Raw genomic sequence first — 22,457 nt, 5'->3', positions numbered from 1 at the left:
TTCTGCCACCTACTAACCCCAATCTGTCCCCAAAAATCATGTAAACATCACCAAAAAGTCACTGTATTCATTGCTATAACAAATTGCCATAAACCTGGTACCTCTGAACAACTGAAATTTATTCTCTCTCAGTTTTGGAGGCCAGAAACCCAAAATCAAGGTGTTTGTAGTGTGGTTCCTTCGAGAGGCTCTGTGAGAAAATCTGTTTCATGCCTCTCACCCATGGCTTCCCGTGGCTGCCGACAACCCTTGGCATTCCTTGGCGTGTAGATGTATTACTGCACTCTGTTTCTGTCTTCGCATCACCTTCTCTTCTTCTGTGTCTTCCTCTTTCTTATAAGGACCCCTTGTCTTTGGATTTAAGCCTCTCTCAGATAATTCAGGATGATCTCATCTTGAGATCCTTAATTACACGTGCAAGACGCTTTTCCTTCCAGGCTGACATCTCTTGGTGTCTGTTGGGGGGTGGGGGTGGAGGCGGCATGCCATCCAACCCACTACAGCCACTATCTTTCTATCTTCTAGGATTAATCACATCCTCATTACCAACAAATGCTTACTTCTCAAAAGAATTTCAGAAATATGTCACATCACCCTTTTGCTAAATTTTGCTTTATTTCACATATTAGTTATCTGGGAATTCTTTTTAAATTGATCCACTGTCTTATAAATCCTTCTGGTGTTTTTTATTAGTCACAGTGAAAAAGGCAGGCATAATAGAGTAAGTATATATTAAATGTTTTGGCCTACAAGAATAACATTTTCATCAATTACCAAAGTAGAAAACATGGGGAGTCTTACACATTCATCTGGGCAGTCTTCAATTTCACTGTAACCTATGTTTTAAATTTCTACCTATCAGAATAAATACTCTTTTAATGATAAGGTTAACCATACAATTTTAACCAATTCATATGCAAATATGTCTGCCATGTTCAACATTGAGTTTAATATTTACATTGTTACTGTTGTTTCATTCATACTCTAAGCATCATTTAGCATACATAAAAGGTACCATGAGCCAAGATTGTGCCATTGCACTCCAGCCTGGCGACAGAGTGAGACTCCGTGTCAAAAAAAAAAAAAAAAAAAAAAAAGTTCCAAGGAAGGTTACTATAACATGCATATCCTTAAATGAAGTCTACTTTTTGAAAGAATGACTTCACAAAATGGGAATGCCTCCAAATTCTCTGAATCAAAAGACCAAAAATTTCAGATTTATTGGGTGATGCAAGATTTCATTATCAATTTTGGAAAGATGTTTTCTTAAATGGCTCTTTCAAGAACAGAAGCTCATCTATTTTTTTCATAGGAATAGAAGAAACAACACCTCTTCAGCTCCAAGTTCAGGCTACCCACTAACCCCAACTTTTGTCCCACTGCAGAGAAACACAAGAAAGGTGGTACAAAGCCTGGGAACCCTCTTTTTTTTTTTTTTGAGACGGAGTCTCGCTCTGTCACCCAGGCTGCTGGAGTGCGGTGGTGTGATCTCGGCTCACTGCAATTTCCACCATCTGGGTTCAAGCAATTCTCCTGCCTCAGCCTCCCAGGTAGCTGTGATTACAAGCACACACCACCATGACTGGCTAATTTTTCTATTTTTAGTAGAGACGGGGTTTCACCATGTTGGCCAGGCTGGTCTCAAACTCCTGACCTCAAGTGATCCACCCACCTCGGCCTCCCAAAGTGCTAGGATTACAGGCGTAAGCCACCGCACCCAGGCACCTCTCTTCTTCTTCCACTTGGGGTTTCACTGTCTGCATGAAGCTGTTGGTGAGGACACACACATTTAAATGCACGCATAAAAGCTTTAAAATGTTTGTGTAATCCTTTAGGAAAATAGATCCAAACAGTGACAAAAATGTAATTAGCACAGTAACTTAAAACTTAAGAACCACCATCTTCACTGTCTACATAAGCTAAAAATAGGGCATACGGGCATACCTCATTTTGTCGTGCTTCCCTTTATTGTACTTCACAGATACTGCATTTTTACAAATTAATGGTAACCCTGCATCAAGCAAGTCTATTGGCACCATTTTTCCAACGGCATGTGCTTACTTCATGTCTCTGTGCCATATTTTGGTAATTTTCACAATATTTCAAACCTTTTCATTATTGTATCTCTTATGGTAACCTGTGATCATTAATCTTTGTTGTTACTACTGTAATTATTTTGGGGCACCATGAACCACGCCCACATAGGATGGCAAACTTAACCAATAAATGCATGTATTCTGACGGCTCAACCAACCGGCTGTTCCCCCATCTCTCTCCCTTTCCTTGGGTCTCTCTATTCCCTGAGACAAAACAGTATTGAAATTAGGCCAATGAATAACCTTCCAGTGACTTCTGCAGTGTTCAAGTAGAGCAAAGATCCACACGTCTCTCACTGGAAATCAAAAACTAGAAATGATTAAGCTTAGTGAGGAAGGCATGTCAAAAGCTGAGATTAGCCAAAAGCTAGGCCTCTTGCACCACTTAGGCTTAGTTGCCAATGCAAAGCAACGTTTCTTAAAGGTAATTAGAAGTGCTACTCCAGTGAATACAGGAATAAGAAGAAAGCAGAATAGCCTTATTGCTGATATGCAGAAAGTTTTAGTGGTCTGTAAAGAAGATCAAACTAGCCACAACATTCCCCTAAGCCAAAGCCTAATCCAGAGCAAAGCCCTAACTCTCTTTAACTATAACTCTAACTCTCTTTAATTCTAGACTTAAGTCTGAGACAGGTGAAGAAGCTGCAGAAGAAAAGTTGGAAGCTAGCAGAGGCTACTTCATGGTTAAGGAAAGAAGCCATCTACCGTAACACAGAAGTACAAGGTGAAGCAGCACGTGCTGATGTAGAAGCTGCAGCAAATTATCCAGAAGATCTAGCTAAGATCACTGATGAAGGTGCCTACACTGAATAACAGATCTTCAGTGTAGACAAAACAGCCTACTATTAGAAGAAGATGTTATCCAGGACTTTCATAGCTACAGAAGAGAAGTCAATGCCTGGCTTCAAAGCTTCAAAGGACAGACTGACTCCCTTGTTAGGGACTAATGCAGCTGGTGGCTTTTAGTTAAAGCCACTGCTCACTTATCATTCCCAAACTTCTAGAGCCCTTAAGAACTATGCTAAGTTAACTCTGCTTATGCTTTATAAATGGAACAAATAAAACCTGGATGACAGTGCATCTGGTTTCCAGCATAGTTTACTGAATACTAAAGCCCGCTGCTGAGACCTACTGCTCAAAAAAAAGAGTTCTTTCAAGATATTACTGCTCAGTGACAATGTCCTGGTTACCCAAGAGCTCTGACAGAGACAGACAAGGAGATGAATGTTGTTTTCATGCCTGATAACATAACAGCCATTCCACAGCCCATGGATCAGTCTCCTTTCAAGTCTTATTATTTAAGAAACACATTTCAGGCTGGGCGTGGTGGCTCACGCCTGTAATCCCAGCACTTTGGGAGCTTGAGGCAGGCAGATCATGAGGTCAAGAGATCAAGACCGTCCTGGCCAACATGGTGAAACCCCGTCTCTACAAAAAATACAAAAATTAGCTGGGCATGGTGGTGTGCACCTGTAGTCCCAGCTACTCAGGAGGCTGAGGCAGGAGAATCCCTTGAACCGGGGAGGCAGGGGTTGCAGTGAGCCGAGATCACACCACTGCATTCCAACCTGGCAACAGAGCGAGACTCCGTCTCAAAAAAACAAAACAAAACAAAAACCACATTTCATAAGGCTATAGCTGCCATAGATAGTGATTTCTCTTATGGATCTGGGCAAATTAAATTGAAAACCTTCTGGAAAGGATCTGCCATTCTAGATCCCTTTAAGAACATTCATGATTCATGGGAAGAGGCCAGAATATCAATATTAACAGGAGTTTGGAAGAAGATGATTTCAATCTTCATGGATGACTTGGAGGGATTCAAGACTTCAGTGGAGGAAGTCACTACAGATGTGGTGGAAACAGCAAGAGAAATGGAATTGGAAGAGTAACCTGAAGACGTGACTGAATTGCTGTAGTCTCATGATAAAACTGGAATGGATGGGGAGTTGCTTCTTGTGGATTGATCTGGTTTGGCTGTGTCCCCACCCAAATCTCATCTTGAATTGTAGCTCCCATAATTCCCACATGTTGTGGGAGGGATATGGTGAGAGATCATTGAACCATGCAGGCGGTTTCCCCCATACTATTCACATGGTGGTGAATAAGTCTCAGGAAATCTCATGCTTTTTTTAATAAGGGGTTTCCCTTTTCCCTTGGCTTTCATTCTCTCTGGACTGCCTCTATGTAAGACATGCCTTTGCTCTTCCTTTGCCTTCTGTCATGACTGTGAGGACTCCCCAGCCATGTAGAACTGTGAGTCCATTAAACCTCTTTCCTTTATAAATTACCCAGTCTCGCATATGTCTTTATTAGCTGCATGAGAACAGACTAATACATGGACGAATAAAGAAAACAGTTTCTTGAGATGGAATCTACTCCTGATAAAGATGCTGTGAACATTGCAGAAATGACAACAAAGGATTTCGAGTATTACATAAACTTAGTTGATAAAGCAGTGGCAGGGTTTGAGGATTGATTCCAATTTTGAAAGAATTATGAATAAAATGCTATCAAACAGCAGCGCATGCTACAGAGAGATCTCTTGTGAAAGGAAGAGTCAACTGATGTGGCAAACTGCACTGCTGTCCTTGGAAATTCGCACAGCACCTCCACACTCCAGCAACCGCCACTCTAATCAGTCAGCAGCCTCAACATCAAGGCAAAACCCTCTACCAGCAAAAAGATTATGATTCTTTGAAGGCTCAGGTGACCATTAGAAAATTTAGCAATAAAGTATTTTTAAATTAAGATATGTACATTGTGTTTTTAGACATAATGGTACTGCATGCTTAACAGACTGCAGATAGGGTAAACATAACTTTTATATGCACTGGGAAACCAAAAAATTTGTGTGGCTTGCTCTATTGCAGTATTTGTTTCATTGCGGTGGGGAAAATCTGTTAGGTATGCCTGTAACTTGAATGGGGACTTTGCTAGGGATGCAAACAATATACCATTGTCTCTTTACCCAAAATGTTGCCTTTCCAATTAACATGATTTTGCCTTATGCCCTGTTTCTAGGAACAAATCAAAGATTTGAGGAATGGGCGTGAACTACTCATACCTCCACCAGGAATAATCGCCAATTTTGTTTCAACCAGGCCCATTTTTGCAGAGGAAGCTAAAACGAAAGAAAGAAAATTAAGTATCATCCATATCATCACATTCAAATATGACAACTTGAAAAAGTTATGAGATATACTAAAATACTGTTTACTAATTAAATTGATATCACAAATTCTTTAAAAAATCACTTAAAAGGCATTGTTATGGAAATAAGTAAGCACTCTAAATGACATGTATTAGGAGAGTCACACAACATTTTCTGTTAAAAACTGCTTGGCAGTGAATTAATTTTAGATTCACAAGACCAGGACTGTAACTCCATTATTAGACCCGATATTGCCAAGACATATTTGGAGGCATAGATCTATTAATTATTCAGGATCAGCAGACCTGTCAGTATCTGACAAGCCCAAATTCTTCAGTTGCCTGAATATAGTCCCCCAGACCAAAGAGCTTAATAGGTCATATCAGATATGGCAACTTTTCAAGACCAAGTCTTTAGTTACCTTCTGACAAATAGTTTTACTATTCTGACAGGTGGACAGGGTTCCTCTTTTCATGTCTGTTTTCATGGCTACTTTAAAACGTCTTAATAACTTCTTTATTTGCATATCCAAATATACTTAGACTACTTCCCATATTCTAATTTCCAAAACCTGTATTCTTTCAGAAATGGATTACATGTACCTTAGCTTTTCAATTTAAAATCCAATGATTTCATTACAAGAAAATAGGTTCCTAAAATGAAGTGAAAAGGAGGAAAAAGGACACATGGACTAGCAACCAGAAATCCCAAGAAACTGAATCATGTTGACGCTACATTTTTCTAAAAATTTAAAAAATCTTTTATAAAGATGAGGTCTCCTTATGCTGCCCAGGCTAGTCTTGAACTCCTGGCCTCAATCAATCCTTCTGCCTTGGCAGCTCTGCTTTTAACATGCAGCCACATCAGAAACAATAATGGAAAGCAAGAGAAGAACTGTGACAACTCTGTGTCGTCTGCTGTGCCCAGTTCTCAGTCTCAGAGCCTGAGGACACAGCCAGAGCTGAGTCTCTATGGATATAGTGTCCACAACAATGAATATGGGAGATCAGTCTACGTTGCTCTCATGAGGTAACAGGTGTGTGGGCTGTGGCCAAACAGTCTGGGTTCAAATCTCAGTTCAGTCACTTCTTTGGGGCTTGTTACTTCCCCTCTCCCTTCTCCAGTTTCCTCCAGTGCCCCAAAGTACCTGCTCTGAGGGTTGTTATGCAGATGGAGTGAGTGAATACATGTCAAGCACTAGAATAACATTGGGTGCCTGGACTGCACACAGTAAGCAGTGGGCACTAATTCTTTTCACTCTTTTTCTATTCACCTCATAAGATCCTCAGAAAACCATTCAGGAAGAAAGTGGACTTCAAGGAGATTCAGTTATCATTACTGTAGCAAATGGTGATTTAGTACTTAGATTAACATCCACAGATTAATTGCTTAATCTTCACAACAGCAACAGTCATTTCCCCCATTTCCTCTAAAGAGGAAGATATTGGCCTAAAAAGGGGAGGACCTCAGATTCTTTTCCTTTTTTTCTTTCCTTTTTAATTTTTTTTTTTTTTAAACAGGGTCTCCCTCTGTCACCTGAGCTAGAGTGTAATGGCACGATCATGGCTCACTGCAGCCTCAAACTCCCAGGCTCAAGTGATCCTCCCACCTCAGCCTCCCAAAGTGCTGGGATTAGAGGTGCGAGCCACGCGCCTGGTCCAGGACCTAAGATTCAAACTCAGTTCTACCTGACCCAAATCCTGGCAAGAAACAACACAAGACTTTTTTCAGGTGGGAATTTCGAAAACACCATTAGGACCAACAAGTGACTTTTTGAAAATATTCTACTCAACAACAGGAAGCAGAATAAAATATTTAAAATTACCTGAAGAGTAAACACAACCTTCACTTTTTAAAATTATGTTTTTAACAGGATTAATTCTCACCTGCTACTCGTATATCACAGGCTAAAGCCAGTTCAAGACCACCACCTAAAGCGAGTCCATCTATTGCTGCAATTGTTGGTACTGGAAGATTAGCTGAAATGGAAAGAAAAATTTTATGCTTCCTTAATAAGATTATTATCTCACTGTGTAATTCATTTTAAACTTTTTTCTGTGAATTTATGCTTTAAATGGGAGATCATATACAGACTTTTGTATCCCTTTTACCTTTAACAAAATATAAGCATTTCCATCATTATTCTTCAAAAACATTATATAATTACTGTATAGTGTTCATCACATGTATGTGCAATATCTTTAAATCTTCCCATATTATTGAATTACTTTCATAAACATTTTTTGTTGAATTAACAGAATCACAGTTCTATGATTTCTTAATCTTAGAGCCAGAAGTCTTTCACAAGATGTTTGGTTCATACAAAGTTCAAATTGAAATGACTTATACATAATTGTGAAATTTATGATCCTTTATGGGCTACTTCAGTGCTTGGAATGACAGAGTCTCATTCAAAGAAAGACATCTGCTCAAACAAGAAAGAAACTGTCCAAGTAGTTGCTGTGGCATTGGCCCGTGAGCTGTCATTTAGTGAGGAGCCCTAACATTATGAATGGGAGCTGGAAAACAATCAGGCTCTTCCACTTCAGAGGCAAGATGCCCTGAGAACCTGCTCACAAGCATGCCTAGAAAGGGGTCAGCCAGTCACAGAACTAAAAGCTCAACTTGCTTGAGTCCAGAAATTGAGTATTATTTTAATACAACTTTTGTAAATTATGACATACAGATTTCATTTTCATAACCAGTTCAAAAAGTGACTGGTTTTATTAGTTATTCTGAAAAGCAGAACTCTATTAATTTTATTTCTGACTATGGGACATGTGAAGCAAGGCTGGCCAATGTTAATATATAACAGAAAGTGGATTTTAAAAAGGTAGTATCGGCCGGGCGCTGTGGCTCACGCCTGTAATCCCAGCACTTTGGGAGGCCGAGGTGGGAGGATCACCTGAGGTCAGGAGTTCAAGACCAGCCTGGCCAACATGGTGAAACCTCATCTCTACAAAAATACAAAAATTAGCCAGGCATGATGGCGGGTGCCTGTAATCCAAGCTACTCAAGAGGCTGAGGCAGGAGAATCACGTAAACCCAGGAGGCAGAGGTTGCAGTGAGCCAAGATCATGCCATTGCACTCCAGCCTGGGTGACAGAGTGAGACTGTCTCAAAAAACAAACAAACAAACAAACAAAAACAATAAAAAGGTACTATCCCCCAAAATCTCTCTCTTCCATTCTGATATGTAAAATCCCCCAGAGGCTCACTCCTTGACTCCTTTTAAAATATACAAATTTGCTGAAGTACACTGAGTTTTATTCATAAATAAAGGAATTCATCAGTTATTGAAGATCAAGTCTGAAAAGGCCAGGAAGGAGCACATATACACAGCTGCCACCTGAAGCACTCCCAGAAGAGCAGGCGTGGAAGGGGCTTTTGCACAGGCAGTATTTCACTATCTGTACCTGTCTGAACATTTAGGGGTTGGGGGTGGGGAAGGACTTGAAAGGACAGGACAAATTCAAAATGTGCTTTCCAGAACACTTAGTGAAAAAAATAACAGCTATGTCAGGGTTTGCAGTCTGGAAATGAGTTTAATGTGCAAACAATATCTAGTGAATTTTATCCGGAAAAAAGAAAAGAAAAATCAATAAAAATATAAAACAGCAAGTTAAACTGAGTCCTTCCCAAGGTCATCCTGAGCTACTACAAGTAGAATGTAATGACTTTGGTTACTGACTCTCAACTCCTCTTCCTTCCTAAAAACCTGCCCAGAGATCATTTATTTCTAGACCTCCTCAACCTACTATCTCTCCAACCTCAAGTCTCACCCGTCAGAAGCCTTCCTTAGGCCTTGCTAAGGCCCTCCAGCTCACCTCCTTTACAGACCAGCTTCTAAGAGGCGAGTAAATCCATGCCACCCATACCCATTCACCTCCAAACCAGCAAGACCATTCTTGTTCCAGTTACCAATGACATTATAAGATTGTCCTATAGCCAGTGGACAATATTCAGTATCTATTAAATGTACTGCCTCAAAAGATCAGAGACATCCATCCTGGACACTCCCTCCTTGTATTCCTCCCTTCACTGCCTGCTGGGTCCCTCATTTTTCCTGCCTTTCCATCTACCTCTGGTAATTTCTCAGCCTTCTTCCCCTCTCAATAAAAGCTCTTCCCAGGAGATCTCATTCTCGTCCACAACTTTTACCACCTATACTACCACCAATGATTTCCAGATCTCTACCTCAAACCCAAACAGCCCCCTGCCTGTTGGACATACCCACTTAAATACTTCATGTGTCCAAACCATTTCTTCTCAATCCTTCTTCTAGGCTGTATTTCAGTTAGTAGCACCTCCATTCATCAAGTTACTCAAGACACTCAGAAGTCATCCCAGATGTCCTCCTTGCCAATGCCCTTTTCTACCACCCAAGTTCTGGGTCCCATCATTTCTCACCAGCAGGAAGTACCTAATTAATCTCCTTCACCTGCAATCTGCCACCCTTCTATGCATCTTCTACCTTTCCTGTAGGGTAATCTTTCTAAAATGTAAACACAGTCATGCTATTCCCTTATTTAAAACTGTTCAATGATTTATTCTACCTTCAGGATAGAAATGGTGTAAACATTTAGCATGGCACAGGAAGGCACCTGGAACTAAGTTCTGCACACCTGCCTAATCTCTTCCAAAACCTCAGATATTCTGTTCCAGCCCCAAACTACTTAAAACAGCCCCAAAAGTCTCCATTCAAGACTTAATACCTGTATACAAGGTGCAGCTCTGCCTAGAATGCCTAGCTAGCCCCTACTTGTCTGTCAAGGCTCAAATGTCCCTTCCTCTATGCTTACATGGCACTCTGTGCATAACCTTTTCTATCAGAAGATTCATTACCATACAGCCCATATGAAACAAAAATTAACATCACATCAATGCTACTCAATAACGTTCTTACTAATCTGGGACAAACCTCACGGTTTTTCACTGCCTCTTCCTCCTTTATTATATTAATCCTGGCATTTTGCCTACTTTTCTTTTTTTTATTAACTTCTTCTGTTTAATAAAAAAATAAACATGTGCAGTCCTATGGAGCTAAAGAAAAGAAAAATTGCCAAGAGTTCTAAGATGGAGAGAGCAGAAGCAGAGAAAGAGTGGGTGCTCCCTCCCTGCTACGTAAGTGCTGAAGTCACTCAGCAAGTAGCTGCTGGAGGCCGTGATATTATGAAATACATATTTGGTCTTCATCCCTGTTTCCAGACACACAGCTCTTAAAACCCTTGGAATCTCTGGAGTGATAAATGCATCTTTCTTATTTCTCCAATATGTTTATACTTTTTGGAATTAATAAAAATTATTTTTAAGTCTAATAGGAATTTGAGCCAGGTACAGTGACTCATGCCTGTAATCCCAGCATTCTGGGAGGCCAAGGACAAACGATTGCCTGTGCCCAGGAATTCAAGACCAGCCCGGGAAACATGGTGAGACCTCGTCTTGATTTTTTAAGAAAGAATTTGAGAAATTATGTTTCTAAAGAGGATGAAAATTGTGTGCCCTTGAGAAGCTTAACAATTCCAGGGCTTGTTTCCTTTTGTGCAGGCCCACACCAGGGTCACTGCAAAAAGAGCCAGCCTGGGTGCCAAGAGACATACCGGACGTGAGGACCAGGGCCTGCAGATGGAAGACAGGAGCTCCAAGAGCAAGTCTCAGGCACCATATGCCTTACAATTTGTAAGAAATACGTAACACAGAATGATGAGAAATTTGGGTTCCACATACAAAAAGAACAAGAAAAATGGGATACTAATTCTCATATTATTAAATAGGTTAAGCACTGGAACTTTAAATTATTAATTAACATAAATTAGCCTTGTAGAAAGCTGTCTACAAAATGTTTCTAACTAAAGAATTAAGTAAAACAGCTTAATTCGTTTTCAATGGGTAATTAAATACTAGTCATTTTACAATATTATAAATTCTAAAGCTATACATCATCCTAAGTATTCCCTAAAAGATGTCTGTCGTAGTAAATTTTATCCAGGAAAGTATGCGTCATCTCAAAGCACATGCCAGTCTGATATACGTGGTTTCTTTACATCTAGTATTTCTTCTACTTGGGAGCACTTAATAATCAAAGAGGGGGCCGGGTGCGGTGGCTCATGCCTGTAATCCCAGCACTTTGGGAGTCCAAGGCAGGTGGATCATTTAAGGTCAGGAGTTGGCGACCAGCCTGGCCAACATGGTGAAACCCCATCTCTACTAAAAATACAAAAATTGGCTCACGCCTGTAATCCCAGCACTTTGGGAGGCTGAGGCAGACAGATCACCTGAGGCCAGGAGTTTGAGACCAGCCTGACCAACATAGAGAAACCCCATCTCTACTAAAAATACAAAATTAGCTGGGCGTGGTGGTGCATGACTGTAATCCCAGCTACTCAAGAGGCTGAGGCAGGGGAATTGCTTGAACCCTGGAGGCAGAGGTTGCAGTGAGCTGAGATCGTGCCACTGCATTCCAGCCTGGGCAACAAAGTGAGACTCTGTCTCAAAAAAAAGAAAAAAAAAAATGTTAATAATCATAGCAGAACTCAATAAAACACACCTTTAGAAAGGTAGATTATGAATTTCAAAGATCTAAAGGAATAGCAAAATGACAGTTGTATATAAGCACAAATAAACGAAACAGGAACTGCGAATCCAATGAGCAATGGCTATTCCCAACAGCAAGAGGAAGAAATTATGACTCAGTATGTTATGCAACCAATAGGATCAGATACTATTTTCAGTTTCGTACCAGGAAATGAGCCAGGTATGACAAAGAATATAATAATCCTTTGAAATGCTCCTAAAAATATAATTAAAGCAAACAATTAAACAGTTTGCTATTTTAAGAGGGAAAAAAGCAACTGTAAGGCAGGCCCCTGGTTCACTTCAGTAGTCTGTAGGACCTGCAGCCTACGATAATTAGACTCAAGGGACTATGAAAGTGGGGAAAATTAAAGTATCTACTTTCGATTCTCAGATAAATACAACACATAATGTAGGTTATTTGATGCTTCTAGAAAAATATGAACAATTTGATTATTAAAGGAAAATGTTAGTGTCAGACGCATGATTTTTTTTTTTTGAAACGGAGTCTCTTGCTCTGTCGCCCAGGCTAGAATGCAGTGGCGCGATCTCGGCTCACTGCAAGCTCCTCCTCCCGGGTTCACACCATTCTCCTGCCTCAGTCTCCCGAGTAGCTGGGAATACTGGTGCCCGCCACTACGCCCAGCTAATTTTTTGTGTTTTTAGTAGAGACAGGGTTTCACCGTGTTAGCCAGGATGGTCTCAATCTGACCTCGTGATCCACCCGCTTCGGCCTCCCAAAGTGCTGGGATTACAGACGTAAGCCACTGCGCCCAGCCCCACATGATTTTTAAATTTGGTTTTGCTTGAAGAATAGTGTTCCTACAGAAAGCAGTGAAATCAAGCATTTCAAGGGAAAGGCCCTATGTAGCATTATGCTGGAAGTCTGAATACTAAAATCTCTCAAGAAGAATAGAAATAAAATCTAAGTTAACTGAAAATTACAATAAATACCTAATTATCTTTCATTTTGGCTAAAACTTTACCTTCATCCTAATGTATATTCTCCCATTCCCATCACTGAGGTTTAAAAAAAATCACAATAACAAAACAAGCCCTGAGTGAAGCCTGCAGGCTGGCTGGGCTGTTGCTCCCTGGAGGCCCACACCAGGGTCATTGCTGCAAACGTAATACCACAGGTGAGAGATGGGAGTTCAAAGTGAGAAGTCTCAGGCACCACAGACCTTAAAAGGAGCACATATCCAAAAGCCAAAAGTAACAGTATTTAAATATGACACTTCGATTCTAGCACTAGGTTAAAATCTAAATGAAATGGAAAAATTCTACAAGTTGTTGTGAAGAAAAACTAACAGATGAAGAGCAGCAACATTCCTTACAGAAGGGGTCATTATACCAAGAACAAATTGCTGGAAGCTAGCATTCCCTCTCACATGCTTTTTTATACAAGCCTGTCATAGTAATTTCAGGCTGTATGGATTCACACAGAAAAGAGGACTAAATTTACTTTTTTACTAGGAAAAAAAGAGAAAAACTGCCTAGAAACAGCATAAAATAAGTAATCAATCCCCGATTTAACTAAAACCAAAGGCATGTGGGCAACATGGAATAGGGTCCAACTCCTCCCTAACACTGCGAGTGATGCAGAGTAAGACCATGAGTGGCAACAGCATGAGGACAGCCTCACTGCAGTGCTGCAGATTTTATACTCAATGATGAAGGCAGAAAATACCTTCCTTAACTCTTAACAGCATCTTGTATCTAAAGCTTATAGGAAATATATAACACAAAATGACAAGAAATTTGCGTTCCACATACAAAAAGAACAAGAAAAATGGGATACTAATATTCTCAAATCATTAAATAGGTTAAGCACTGGTACTTTAAATTATTAATTAACAAATTAGCATTGTAGAAAGCCGTCTACAAAATGTTTCTAACTAAAGAATTAAGTAAAACAGCTTAATGAAGTAAAAAAGCCAAAAAAACAAAGTACACTGGTTTCTTGAGCTTTCATAAGCAAGTACTGGTGGAGAGATATAATTTAAAACTTGTGCACCAAGTAACAGAGGTGTGAGTAAATCTAAAATTATAGTAGTCTCCACTTATGTGCAGTTTCACTTTTTGAGGTTTCAGTTACCCATGGTCAACTGCAGTTTGAAAATATTACATGGAAAAATTTGGAAAATTTCAGCAATACATTATTCATTTGGAAAAACTCAGCAATATATTATTTTAATACCACACTAGGATATTATTTCCTTTAGCATCTTTAAAACAACATGATAGAATGTTTATAAAACAGTCTGATCTGATATAAATCAGATGGTGACTTCCTTAGTCAATTAGAAGAGAACACCTATAATTTCTTTAAAAAGCAATTCATATATACCTATGTCCAGGAAAAGTTAAAAAAAAAATTCAGTTATTAGAAAGGACCTATTCTTTAATGTAACTAAGGGTCAACAATATAACTACACATGAGCTTATTCTCTACTTTATTACTAACACGACCCAAGCTAGAACATCACAGACATAGTCTAGTCTGAGTTCAGGGATGTTAAATTGGTATACTATGCTTATGCTGACACTTCACGTCTCAACAAATTAGTAAACTGGTGAAGTCCTAAATTCAGTCACTGCTTCATCAAATATATGCCACATACCATGTTGAATGATTTAAGTGAAGCTACAGAATGCAACTGTGGGGAGTTCAAATGTCAAATCCTGGCTCAATGCCACCACTGTTACCACTGTGAGCCCTGAGAAAAGTTGCTTAATTTTTCTAAGCCTATCATTTCCCCACCTGCCTTCCTACCTTTCTATATATATGCTTATGTATCTAGCAAATACTTAAAAAGTTTTTACTATGTGTGGCCACTGTCCTAAGAACCTTACAAAGATTACTTAAACTTCTATAAGCCTTATGATGTAAGAACTCATGACTTTCAATTTATAGATGACACACTGAGGCACAAAGGAGTTGCTGTTACTTGCCTGGTACAGTCTGAGCACAGGCTGTCTGGTTTCAGGGTTTTGCTCTTAACCATTATTGCCTATCACTAGTTCTCACACCCCAGATCCCCAACACCGTAAGCCATCCTTCCATCCTTCCCCTAAGGACTTGTGACCACGTACCCGAGAAAAGGGAAATGCTGAAACTCAATAGGAAGCCCAACAGCACACTGGCTCTGTGCGCCACTAATTCCTTGAGACCTACAGCAACACCACAGTTCACTGGGTTCAACTGGGGAAACCTTGGGAACTGGATGCAAAGCACCAGTCAGCTGACTGTAATCGAGTTCTGACTTGAGTTTTCTCTGGAAACCCCCAAACCCACAGTGTGGCAGTGCCCCCCAGTACATGACTCTATAGGCTATTAAAATAAAAAGGGCCAACCCCAGAATATTTCCTTCCTACCAAAATTCCAAATCAAAAAACCCTCCCTAAGGGAAATGCACAGATGACAGGCTGGCAGGGAAGTCCATGCCCATTCAGCAATCTTATCTGGAAGGTTACACTTACTAGTAGAACTGAGTGATGACTTCTGTTGATTGCTGTTCCACATTTAACACAACTCTTGGCATTTAAAATGCTGCTTAACATGGTAAACGCAGTCACTTCTATTTCTGATAAAAAGATAACATACCATAAGTAGTTTACTTTCACTTGGCAGGAAAAAACCTCACCATTATTGCCTTGCTTCCTAAACTCTCAGGCTCTGTAACCTTGTTATTTAGAGTATGGTTTGTAGAACAGCAGGATTAGCATCACCTGTAAGCTTTTTATAAATGTAGACTCCCAGGTCCTATCGCAGACCCACCTGAAGCAGGATCTACATTTTTCACAATGTACATTTTAACCCAGGTGATTTATACACACAATACAGTTTGAGGAGCTCTGGATACTTAAACTAATCCACAGGGAACTTGACAATCTCACCATCCATAGGATAATATGCTGATCCACTACATTGAAAATGCTACTGAGGAAGCAACGGCCATAACTTGATCCATAAACGTAAGGGTAGTGAAGGCTTAACACACAAATGTCTGTAGCAGCTTTATGTGTAACAGCCCAAAACTGAACACAACCCAAATGTCTTTCACGTAGTACATCTGGGCAATGGAATACTACTCATCAATAAAAAAGAACTATTGATCAAAAAAAAGCGAATACATACAAAAATTAATACATACTGTTGCATTTTCATGAAATTCAAAAATATGGAAATTATAGTGATACAAGTTCAGTAATTGCCTGAGGATAAGTTGAGGGTAGCAGGGAGGGGCAAAAGAAAGAGACAGCAAACGGCCATGAGGAAATTTCTGGAGGTGATGGACATATTCATTATCTTGATTGTGGTGCTGTTTTCGCAAGTCAAAAGTTACCAAATTGTACACTTTAATATGGGCAATTTATTTTATGTCATTACACCTCAATAAAGCTATTTTAAAGAATTATATGATCTAATTGATCTGAAAATCATAAAGTCAACAAAAGAAAGTACACTGGTTTCTTGAGCTTTCATGAACAAGGGCTGATGCAGAGATATAATTTAAAATTTGTACACCAAGTAACAGAGGTGTAAGTAAATCTAAAATTATAGTAGTCTCCCCTTACGTGCGGTTTCACTTTTTGAGGTTTCAGTTACCCATGGTCAACCGCAGTTAAAAAATATTACACGGAAAAGTCCAAAAATAAACAACGTATAAGTTTTAAATGACACACCATTCTGAGTAGCATGACAAAATCTCGCACCATCCTGCTCCATCCCTTCTTCAACACAATAAGGGTGAGTATAATGAGTAAAATATTTTGAGAACAGACTATATTCATATGACTTTTATTACAGAATACTGTTGCAAATTGTTGTTTTATTCCTAGTTATTGTTGCTAATATCTTACTATGCCTAATTTACAAATTAAACTTCATCATAGATGTGTATGTACAGGAAAAAAACAGTATATACAGGGTTTGGTATTATCTGTGGTTTCAGACATCCACTAGGGGTCTTGGAGTGCATCCCCTAATAATAAGGGGTCAACTATTGCATAAAGAAAACACTAAGAAAAAAGGGTGGGAGAAGAGAAAGGTGGGAAGGAAGAATTTAAAACAGGAACTACACAAATTCTGTCATTGTTCAATAGAACTTTCTAAGGAAACAGTGGATCAAATACACTACGTAAGTGTAATAATGATGATAAGGTAGTACCAAAATACAACCCTTAACATTATTAGAATAAACCCACACACAGAACAAACCAGAGAAGCACCTAACATAGTTAAGATTATTTTTAAAATGTAAAATTGCCAAAATCAGAAGACAAAGAAAAGCATAACGACAGGCCTAATACCAAACACATCAATATATTTAAAGAAGCTGTATCCATCCACTAAGAAAAAGATTAGCCAGGCATGGTGGACTGAGTAGTCCTAGCTACTCAGGAGGCTGGGGCAGGAGGATCATTTGAGCCCAGGAGTTCAAGGCTACAGTGAGCTATGACTGTGCCACTGCACTCCAGCCTGGGCAAGAGAGCGAGACACTGTCTCTAAAAACAAGAAAACTACATACTGAAGTATGATTCAAAAGGAGAGGGATGTTAATAACTCATAAAAGAACTGACTCCCAGATGTTTGTTTTCATTCTCCACCATTCTTGATGAGAGGATAAAGAAAACTAAAACTAAGACCTGTAAGTCACCATGCAGAAAACAAAGACAGTAAAGTGTTCTACCAATTAATCTTTCACACACCATAATTCAGCACTTCAAATTTCTAATAATTACATCAAATTAGGAAAATGAAAAGTAAAATATATGCTGGATTCAATCTAATAAGCTACATTACATATTTTTAGAAATCTCTTTGACCCTCAAGCAAACAAAAAAGACACAGTGAACATAAATAAACAATTCAGGTCAACTTGGCGGATTGACAAAAAAATTCTGCAAACTTTGAAAATGTTCCTTATTAAGCAATTCTTTTTTTTTTTTTTTTTTTTTTTTTGAGACGCAGTTTCACTATTGTTACCCAGGCTGAAGTGCAATGCCACAATCTTGGCTCACTGCAACCTCCGCCTCCCAGGTTCAAGCGATTCTCCTGCCTCAGCCTTCCAAATAGCTGGCATTACAGGTGCCTGCCATCATGCCCGGCTAATTTTTTGTACTTTTAGCAGCGATGGGGTTTCACCCTGTTGGCCAGGCTGGTCTCGAACTCCTGACCTCAGGTGATCCACCAGTCTCGACCTCCCAAAGTGCTGGGATTACAGGCGTGAGCCACAGCGCCTGGCCTTAACTTTTATCTTAAATGTATTACGTTAAGAATTGCTGACCAGGCGTGGTGGCTCATGCCTGTAATCCCAGCACTTTGGGAGGCAGAGGTGGGTGGATCACCTGAGGTCAGGAGCACCAACCCATGAGGGATCCACTCCCATGACTCCAACACCTCCCACCAGGCCCCACCTCTAACACTGGGGATTACAATTCAACATGAGATTTGGGTGGTGCCAAATACACAAACTGTCTCAAAGACCCAGTAGTCAATTCTTATTGTCCATCTTACTTGGCCTGTCAACAGCATTTAATCACACTCTCCTTCTTGAAACATTTTCTTCACTTGGCTTTTGGAATACTGTTTTCTTCCTAATGTGGTATATATACACCATGGAATACTATGCAGCCATAATAAAAGAATGAAACCACGTCTTTTGCTGCCCCATGGAGCTGGAGGTCATTATCCTTAGTGAAATAACTCGGAAATAGAAAATCAAATACTGCCATGTTCTCACTTATAAGTGGAAGCAAAACAATGGGTATACATGAACATAAAGATGGAAATAACAGACACTGGGGACTCCACAGGGGAGGACAGTGGTGAAGAGGGTGAGAGGTGAAAAATTACTGATTGCATACAACGTTCACTATTTGGGTGATGGGTTCACTAGGAGCCCAAACTCAGCATTACACAATACATGCATGTAACAAACCTGCACATGTATCCCCGGATCTAACATAAAATAAGCACAAACAATTAAGAATATTGTTTTCTTCCCACCTTCCTACCCTGGCTGGCCTTTCTCAATCTACCGCTTTCATTCCAGCCTCTAAATATCATAATGCCTCACAGTCCTCAGACTTTTTTTTATCTCTACAGTAACCCCCTAGGTGTCTCATCCAGTGGTCATGGCTTCACATAGCATTAACATTCTGATGACTCCCAAGTTCACCTGGGTCAACCCACCTCCACTCCGAATTCATCTGCACTTGGATGTCCACTAAGCATCACTACCTTCACATATCAAACTTGGGACTCCTGAGCAAGACCTTCCATCCCAATCTAGCAAAGGATCAGTCCTAATTTACCACAATAGACATTCCAACAACTGCTCCACTCATGTTCATTCTATCATTCTCAGTCATGTCCTAAGAGCAGCAGGAGCTTGGGTAGAAAAGACAGAGGATCAAACTCAGGCAAGTTGAGCAGGATTCTTGGAATTTTAGGTAGAGGCAGACAGGAAAGGGATTGCAGGAGAAGGTTCAGCCTGAAGATAAGATGAAATAATTACAGTATGGCTAACACGTTTACACCAATAAGATATAAGCCAATCTGCCCTCTCAATCAGGTACCTACCATGTGCTCATTACTAGACACTAGGTATAAGTGAAGAAAAAGCCAACTCATGGTTCTTGCAATGGGGAGATATGGAAAGTACCAGATGGTAGAGATAATCCACATTTTCTGATTCCACATCAAGAGATCAAGATCAATAAACTTACACCAAAATAATTCAAGAGTTCATCACATTTTAACAATGTATAAAATCTAAACTGTCTATAACAAAATAAACCATCCTATGGCAATATCTTTGAGAAAATGTTAAACTGAGCAGATCTTGTGACCTCCTAAGAGTATCATTACATGCTGAAATATAATGGAACTTCAAGCTTAGGATAAAGATGACAGAAAGATAGATCATGTGGTTACCAAAACACTAAAGAACACTCATTTATACAAAGATAGCTAGGCTAGGACAGAAGAGTTTGGTTCCAATATTAAACCTCTGCAGAAGAGAGGCCAAGATGAAAGTTTGATATGTATGTGCATCTATTATACTGTAGTGGGTCTGTTAATTATTAGTGACTTGTTTTGCGTTACTTTGAGCCTTTCAATAATAAAATTCAAATGTATCCCAATTCTCAAACTGAAAGACATGCTAACAAAAATAAAATGAGAAGCACTGCTTGAAAAGAGGTTTATACCATAAAACTTACATCAGATTTTTCACACAGAATTTTTTCATTCAGTTATACAAAGATATTCTTTGTATTTCAAAGAGAGAGCTTTTTTCATAGAAAAATGCATATGGACAGTAGATTTTCAATCACATGAAGAACAGATCCAGAGACTGAAAATTTCCAAAATTAAATTATTTCTTTCTATAAAACCTTATAAAATGTTAAGAAAAAAATTGTTAAATACATGAATTTTGTCAGCTGTCCCTTTTAACATAATTACCTGTATTTCAATTCAGCTTTGCATTTACACTGCTAAATTAAAGCTTTTGCAATTTTATGTCATCAGAGAAAGAAAAAGAAGTTATGAATGCTGGCATTTTAAAGGATTACTGTGGAAGATCATTTACAAAAACATCATTGCCTCACACTAAATTCTGTAATCTAAAATTCTAATGAAAACCTATTTTAAATATTTCTTTATCATTAGGTAACAATTCTTTGATGTCTCAACTTGAGAGAACTAGGTCTATCCCTTTAGAGTTTCCACTTAGAGAATTCTAAAAATGTTTTCTATCTCATCTTGAAATATCATCTAATTTAAATGTTACTAAAGGCAAGAATGGCCCTCAGTGAGGTAATTAACGTGTCCACTCCCCATATTCTATACTGCTAATGTGCACAATGTGGGTCCCAATAGTGATGTCAACACTGCCACCACGAACTACTGGAAGGAAGGTGCACACCAGGAAGCCCTAGAAGGAATGGTAAGAAACAACAGCTGTTAATAGATCCTGATAATTTCATTGCTGTGTAGCCTTGCTGATGCCTAATATTTCAAAATAATCAGTTTACTGCTTCTAATCCAGGCAACCTAAACTTCAAGAGGGAAGGGGACTTGTAACAATGATTAACATTTTAGAAATCTAAAAATTCACCATTTCCTTTGATGAAACATCTCAAAAATAGTCACGACTTTTTTTTTTTTTTAAAGAACAAAAGAACTCAATTTTATTCTAGGATTTTGCTGTTTAAGAACAGACTTTCTAAGATACTAGGAACAATAAAGTAAATTTAGTGACTCTGAATGAAATACAGAACTGCTTTCTGATCTCTATTTTAATAAAATGGAAGAGCTTTCAAATAAGTCATGTCTGTAAGTTGCTTATAAACTCTCTTTCATTAAAAACACACAGAGTACAGGAAATCACGGTGGCCAAAGAGAAAATACATTTGCCTTTCAGATCCCATCAATTCTCCAGTTGTAGAAAATGTAAATATAACAGGAGGCAAGAGGGGAAAATGGTACCCAACAGACAAGGGTGAACCCTGATTTGTATCAGTACTAATACTGCCACAATTTAAAGATGCCTATGGTTCAACAGCCAGCTCACAAAATTTCTGAAAATTAGGCTGGGAGTCATGGCTCATGCCTGTAATCCCAGCACTTTAGGAGGCCAAGGTGGGGGGATCACTTGAGGCCAGGAGTTCAAGACCAGCCTGGCCAACATGGCGAAACCCTGTCTCTACCAAAAAATACAAAACAGCCGGGCGTGGTGGCTCACGCTTGTAGTTCTAACTACTCAAGAGGCTGTGGTGGAAGAATTACTTGAACGCAAGAGGTGGAGGCTGCAGTGAGCTGAGATTGTGCCACTGCACTCCAGCCTGAGCAACAGAGTGGGACCCTATCTTTTTTTTAAAACAAACAAACAAAAATTCCTGAAAATTTAACAATCACCTGGAGTCAGTGTGAGCAGGCCCCAGTACACCACTGCCAAGGCATTTAATTACTGGAGGGTCTGTATAGGAAGCAGGCCCGTAAGTACTGTCAAAGACAAAAATCTAACAAATTGAGTTATAGATCCAATTGCCTTTTATTTGTGATTCATGAGGCAGGGCAGCCTCCATTCTACAAAATAGAATAAAAGCTCCCATGAGGCATGGCAGAACAGTGGGTTTTAAAGTAAGGTAGAAACAAGAAAACAGGACAAGAGGAAAAAAAACTAATTGGTTAACAGGTTACATCAGGCTTTGCGGGGGGGTTGTTTTTTTGGCAAGGGTTAAAGCAGAGTAGACTTTCTTACTGAGCTGACTCAGGTAGACTGGAATCTCCTGTTTTCAGGAAAAACTGGTCTGTTTTGGAATCCGTCTGCTTCCTTAATAAAGTTTCAATTTGATTATGTGGCATTTTGCAGGAGTGACTATATCAATTTAATCTGGTCTGCTGGGGATTTGAGCAGGAGCTCAGTCCAAAACAATGGCCTCCCATAATTTTAACAGTACAATGCAGGATCCTCCACCATCAGTATCCATGAACATCCACTGGTCAAGTCACTTCCTCCCAAGACAAAAATAAGCCTAGAAGCTCTTCTCTCAGAAAATGAACAAACTTTATGAGAAGAACTAGTGAAAAGAGAGCCAGAAAGAAAGATGGAGGCCTC

At 39.4% G+C, this 22,457-nt stretch overlaps 1 protein-coding gene across 4 annotated transcripts in view; it reads right to left on the bottom strand.

The window, feature by feature from the left end:
- Nucleotides 1–22,457, bottom strand: part of AUH (AU RNA binding methylglutaconyl-CoA hydratase) — a 150,769-nt gene that overhangs the window by 77,018 nt on the left and 51,294 nt on the right. For all 4 annotated transcript variants that reach the window (XM_003808382.6, XM_063594336.1, XM_063594335.1 and 1 more), the window contains 2 exons: nucleotides 7,137–7,229; nucleotides 5,164–5,220 (listed from right to left, as the gene is read on the bottom strand). In XM_003808382.6, coding sequence (XP_003808430.4) covers nucleotides 5,164–5,220; nucleotides 7,137–7,229 — 150 coding nt within the window. The remainder of the gene's footprint in view (nucleotides 1–5,163; nucleotides 5,221–7,136; nucleotides 7,230–22,457) is intronic.

Source organism: Pan paniscus, chromosome 11 (assembly GCF_029289425.2).
Source record: "Pan paniscus chromosome 11, NHGRI_mPanPan1-v2.0_pri, whole genome shotgun sequence".
Classification (NCBI taxonomy): domain Eukaryota; kingdom Metazoa; phylum Chordata; class Mammalia; order Primates; family Hominidae; genus Pan; species Pan paniscus.
This window is presented reverse-complemented; position numbering and strand designations above follow the sequence as displayed.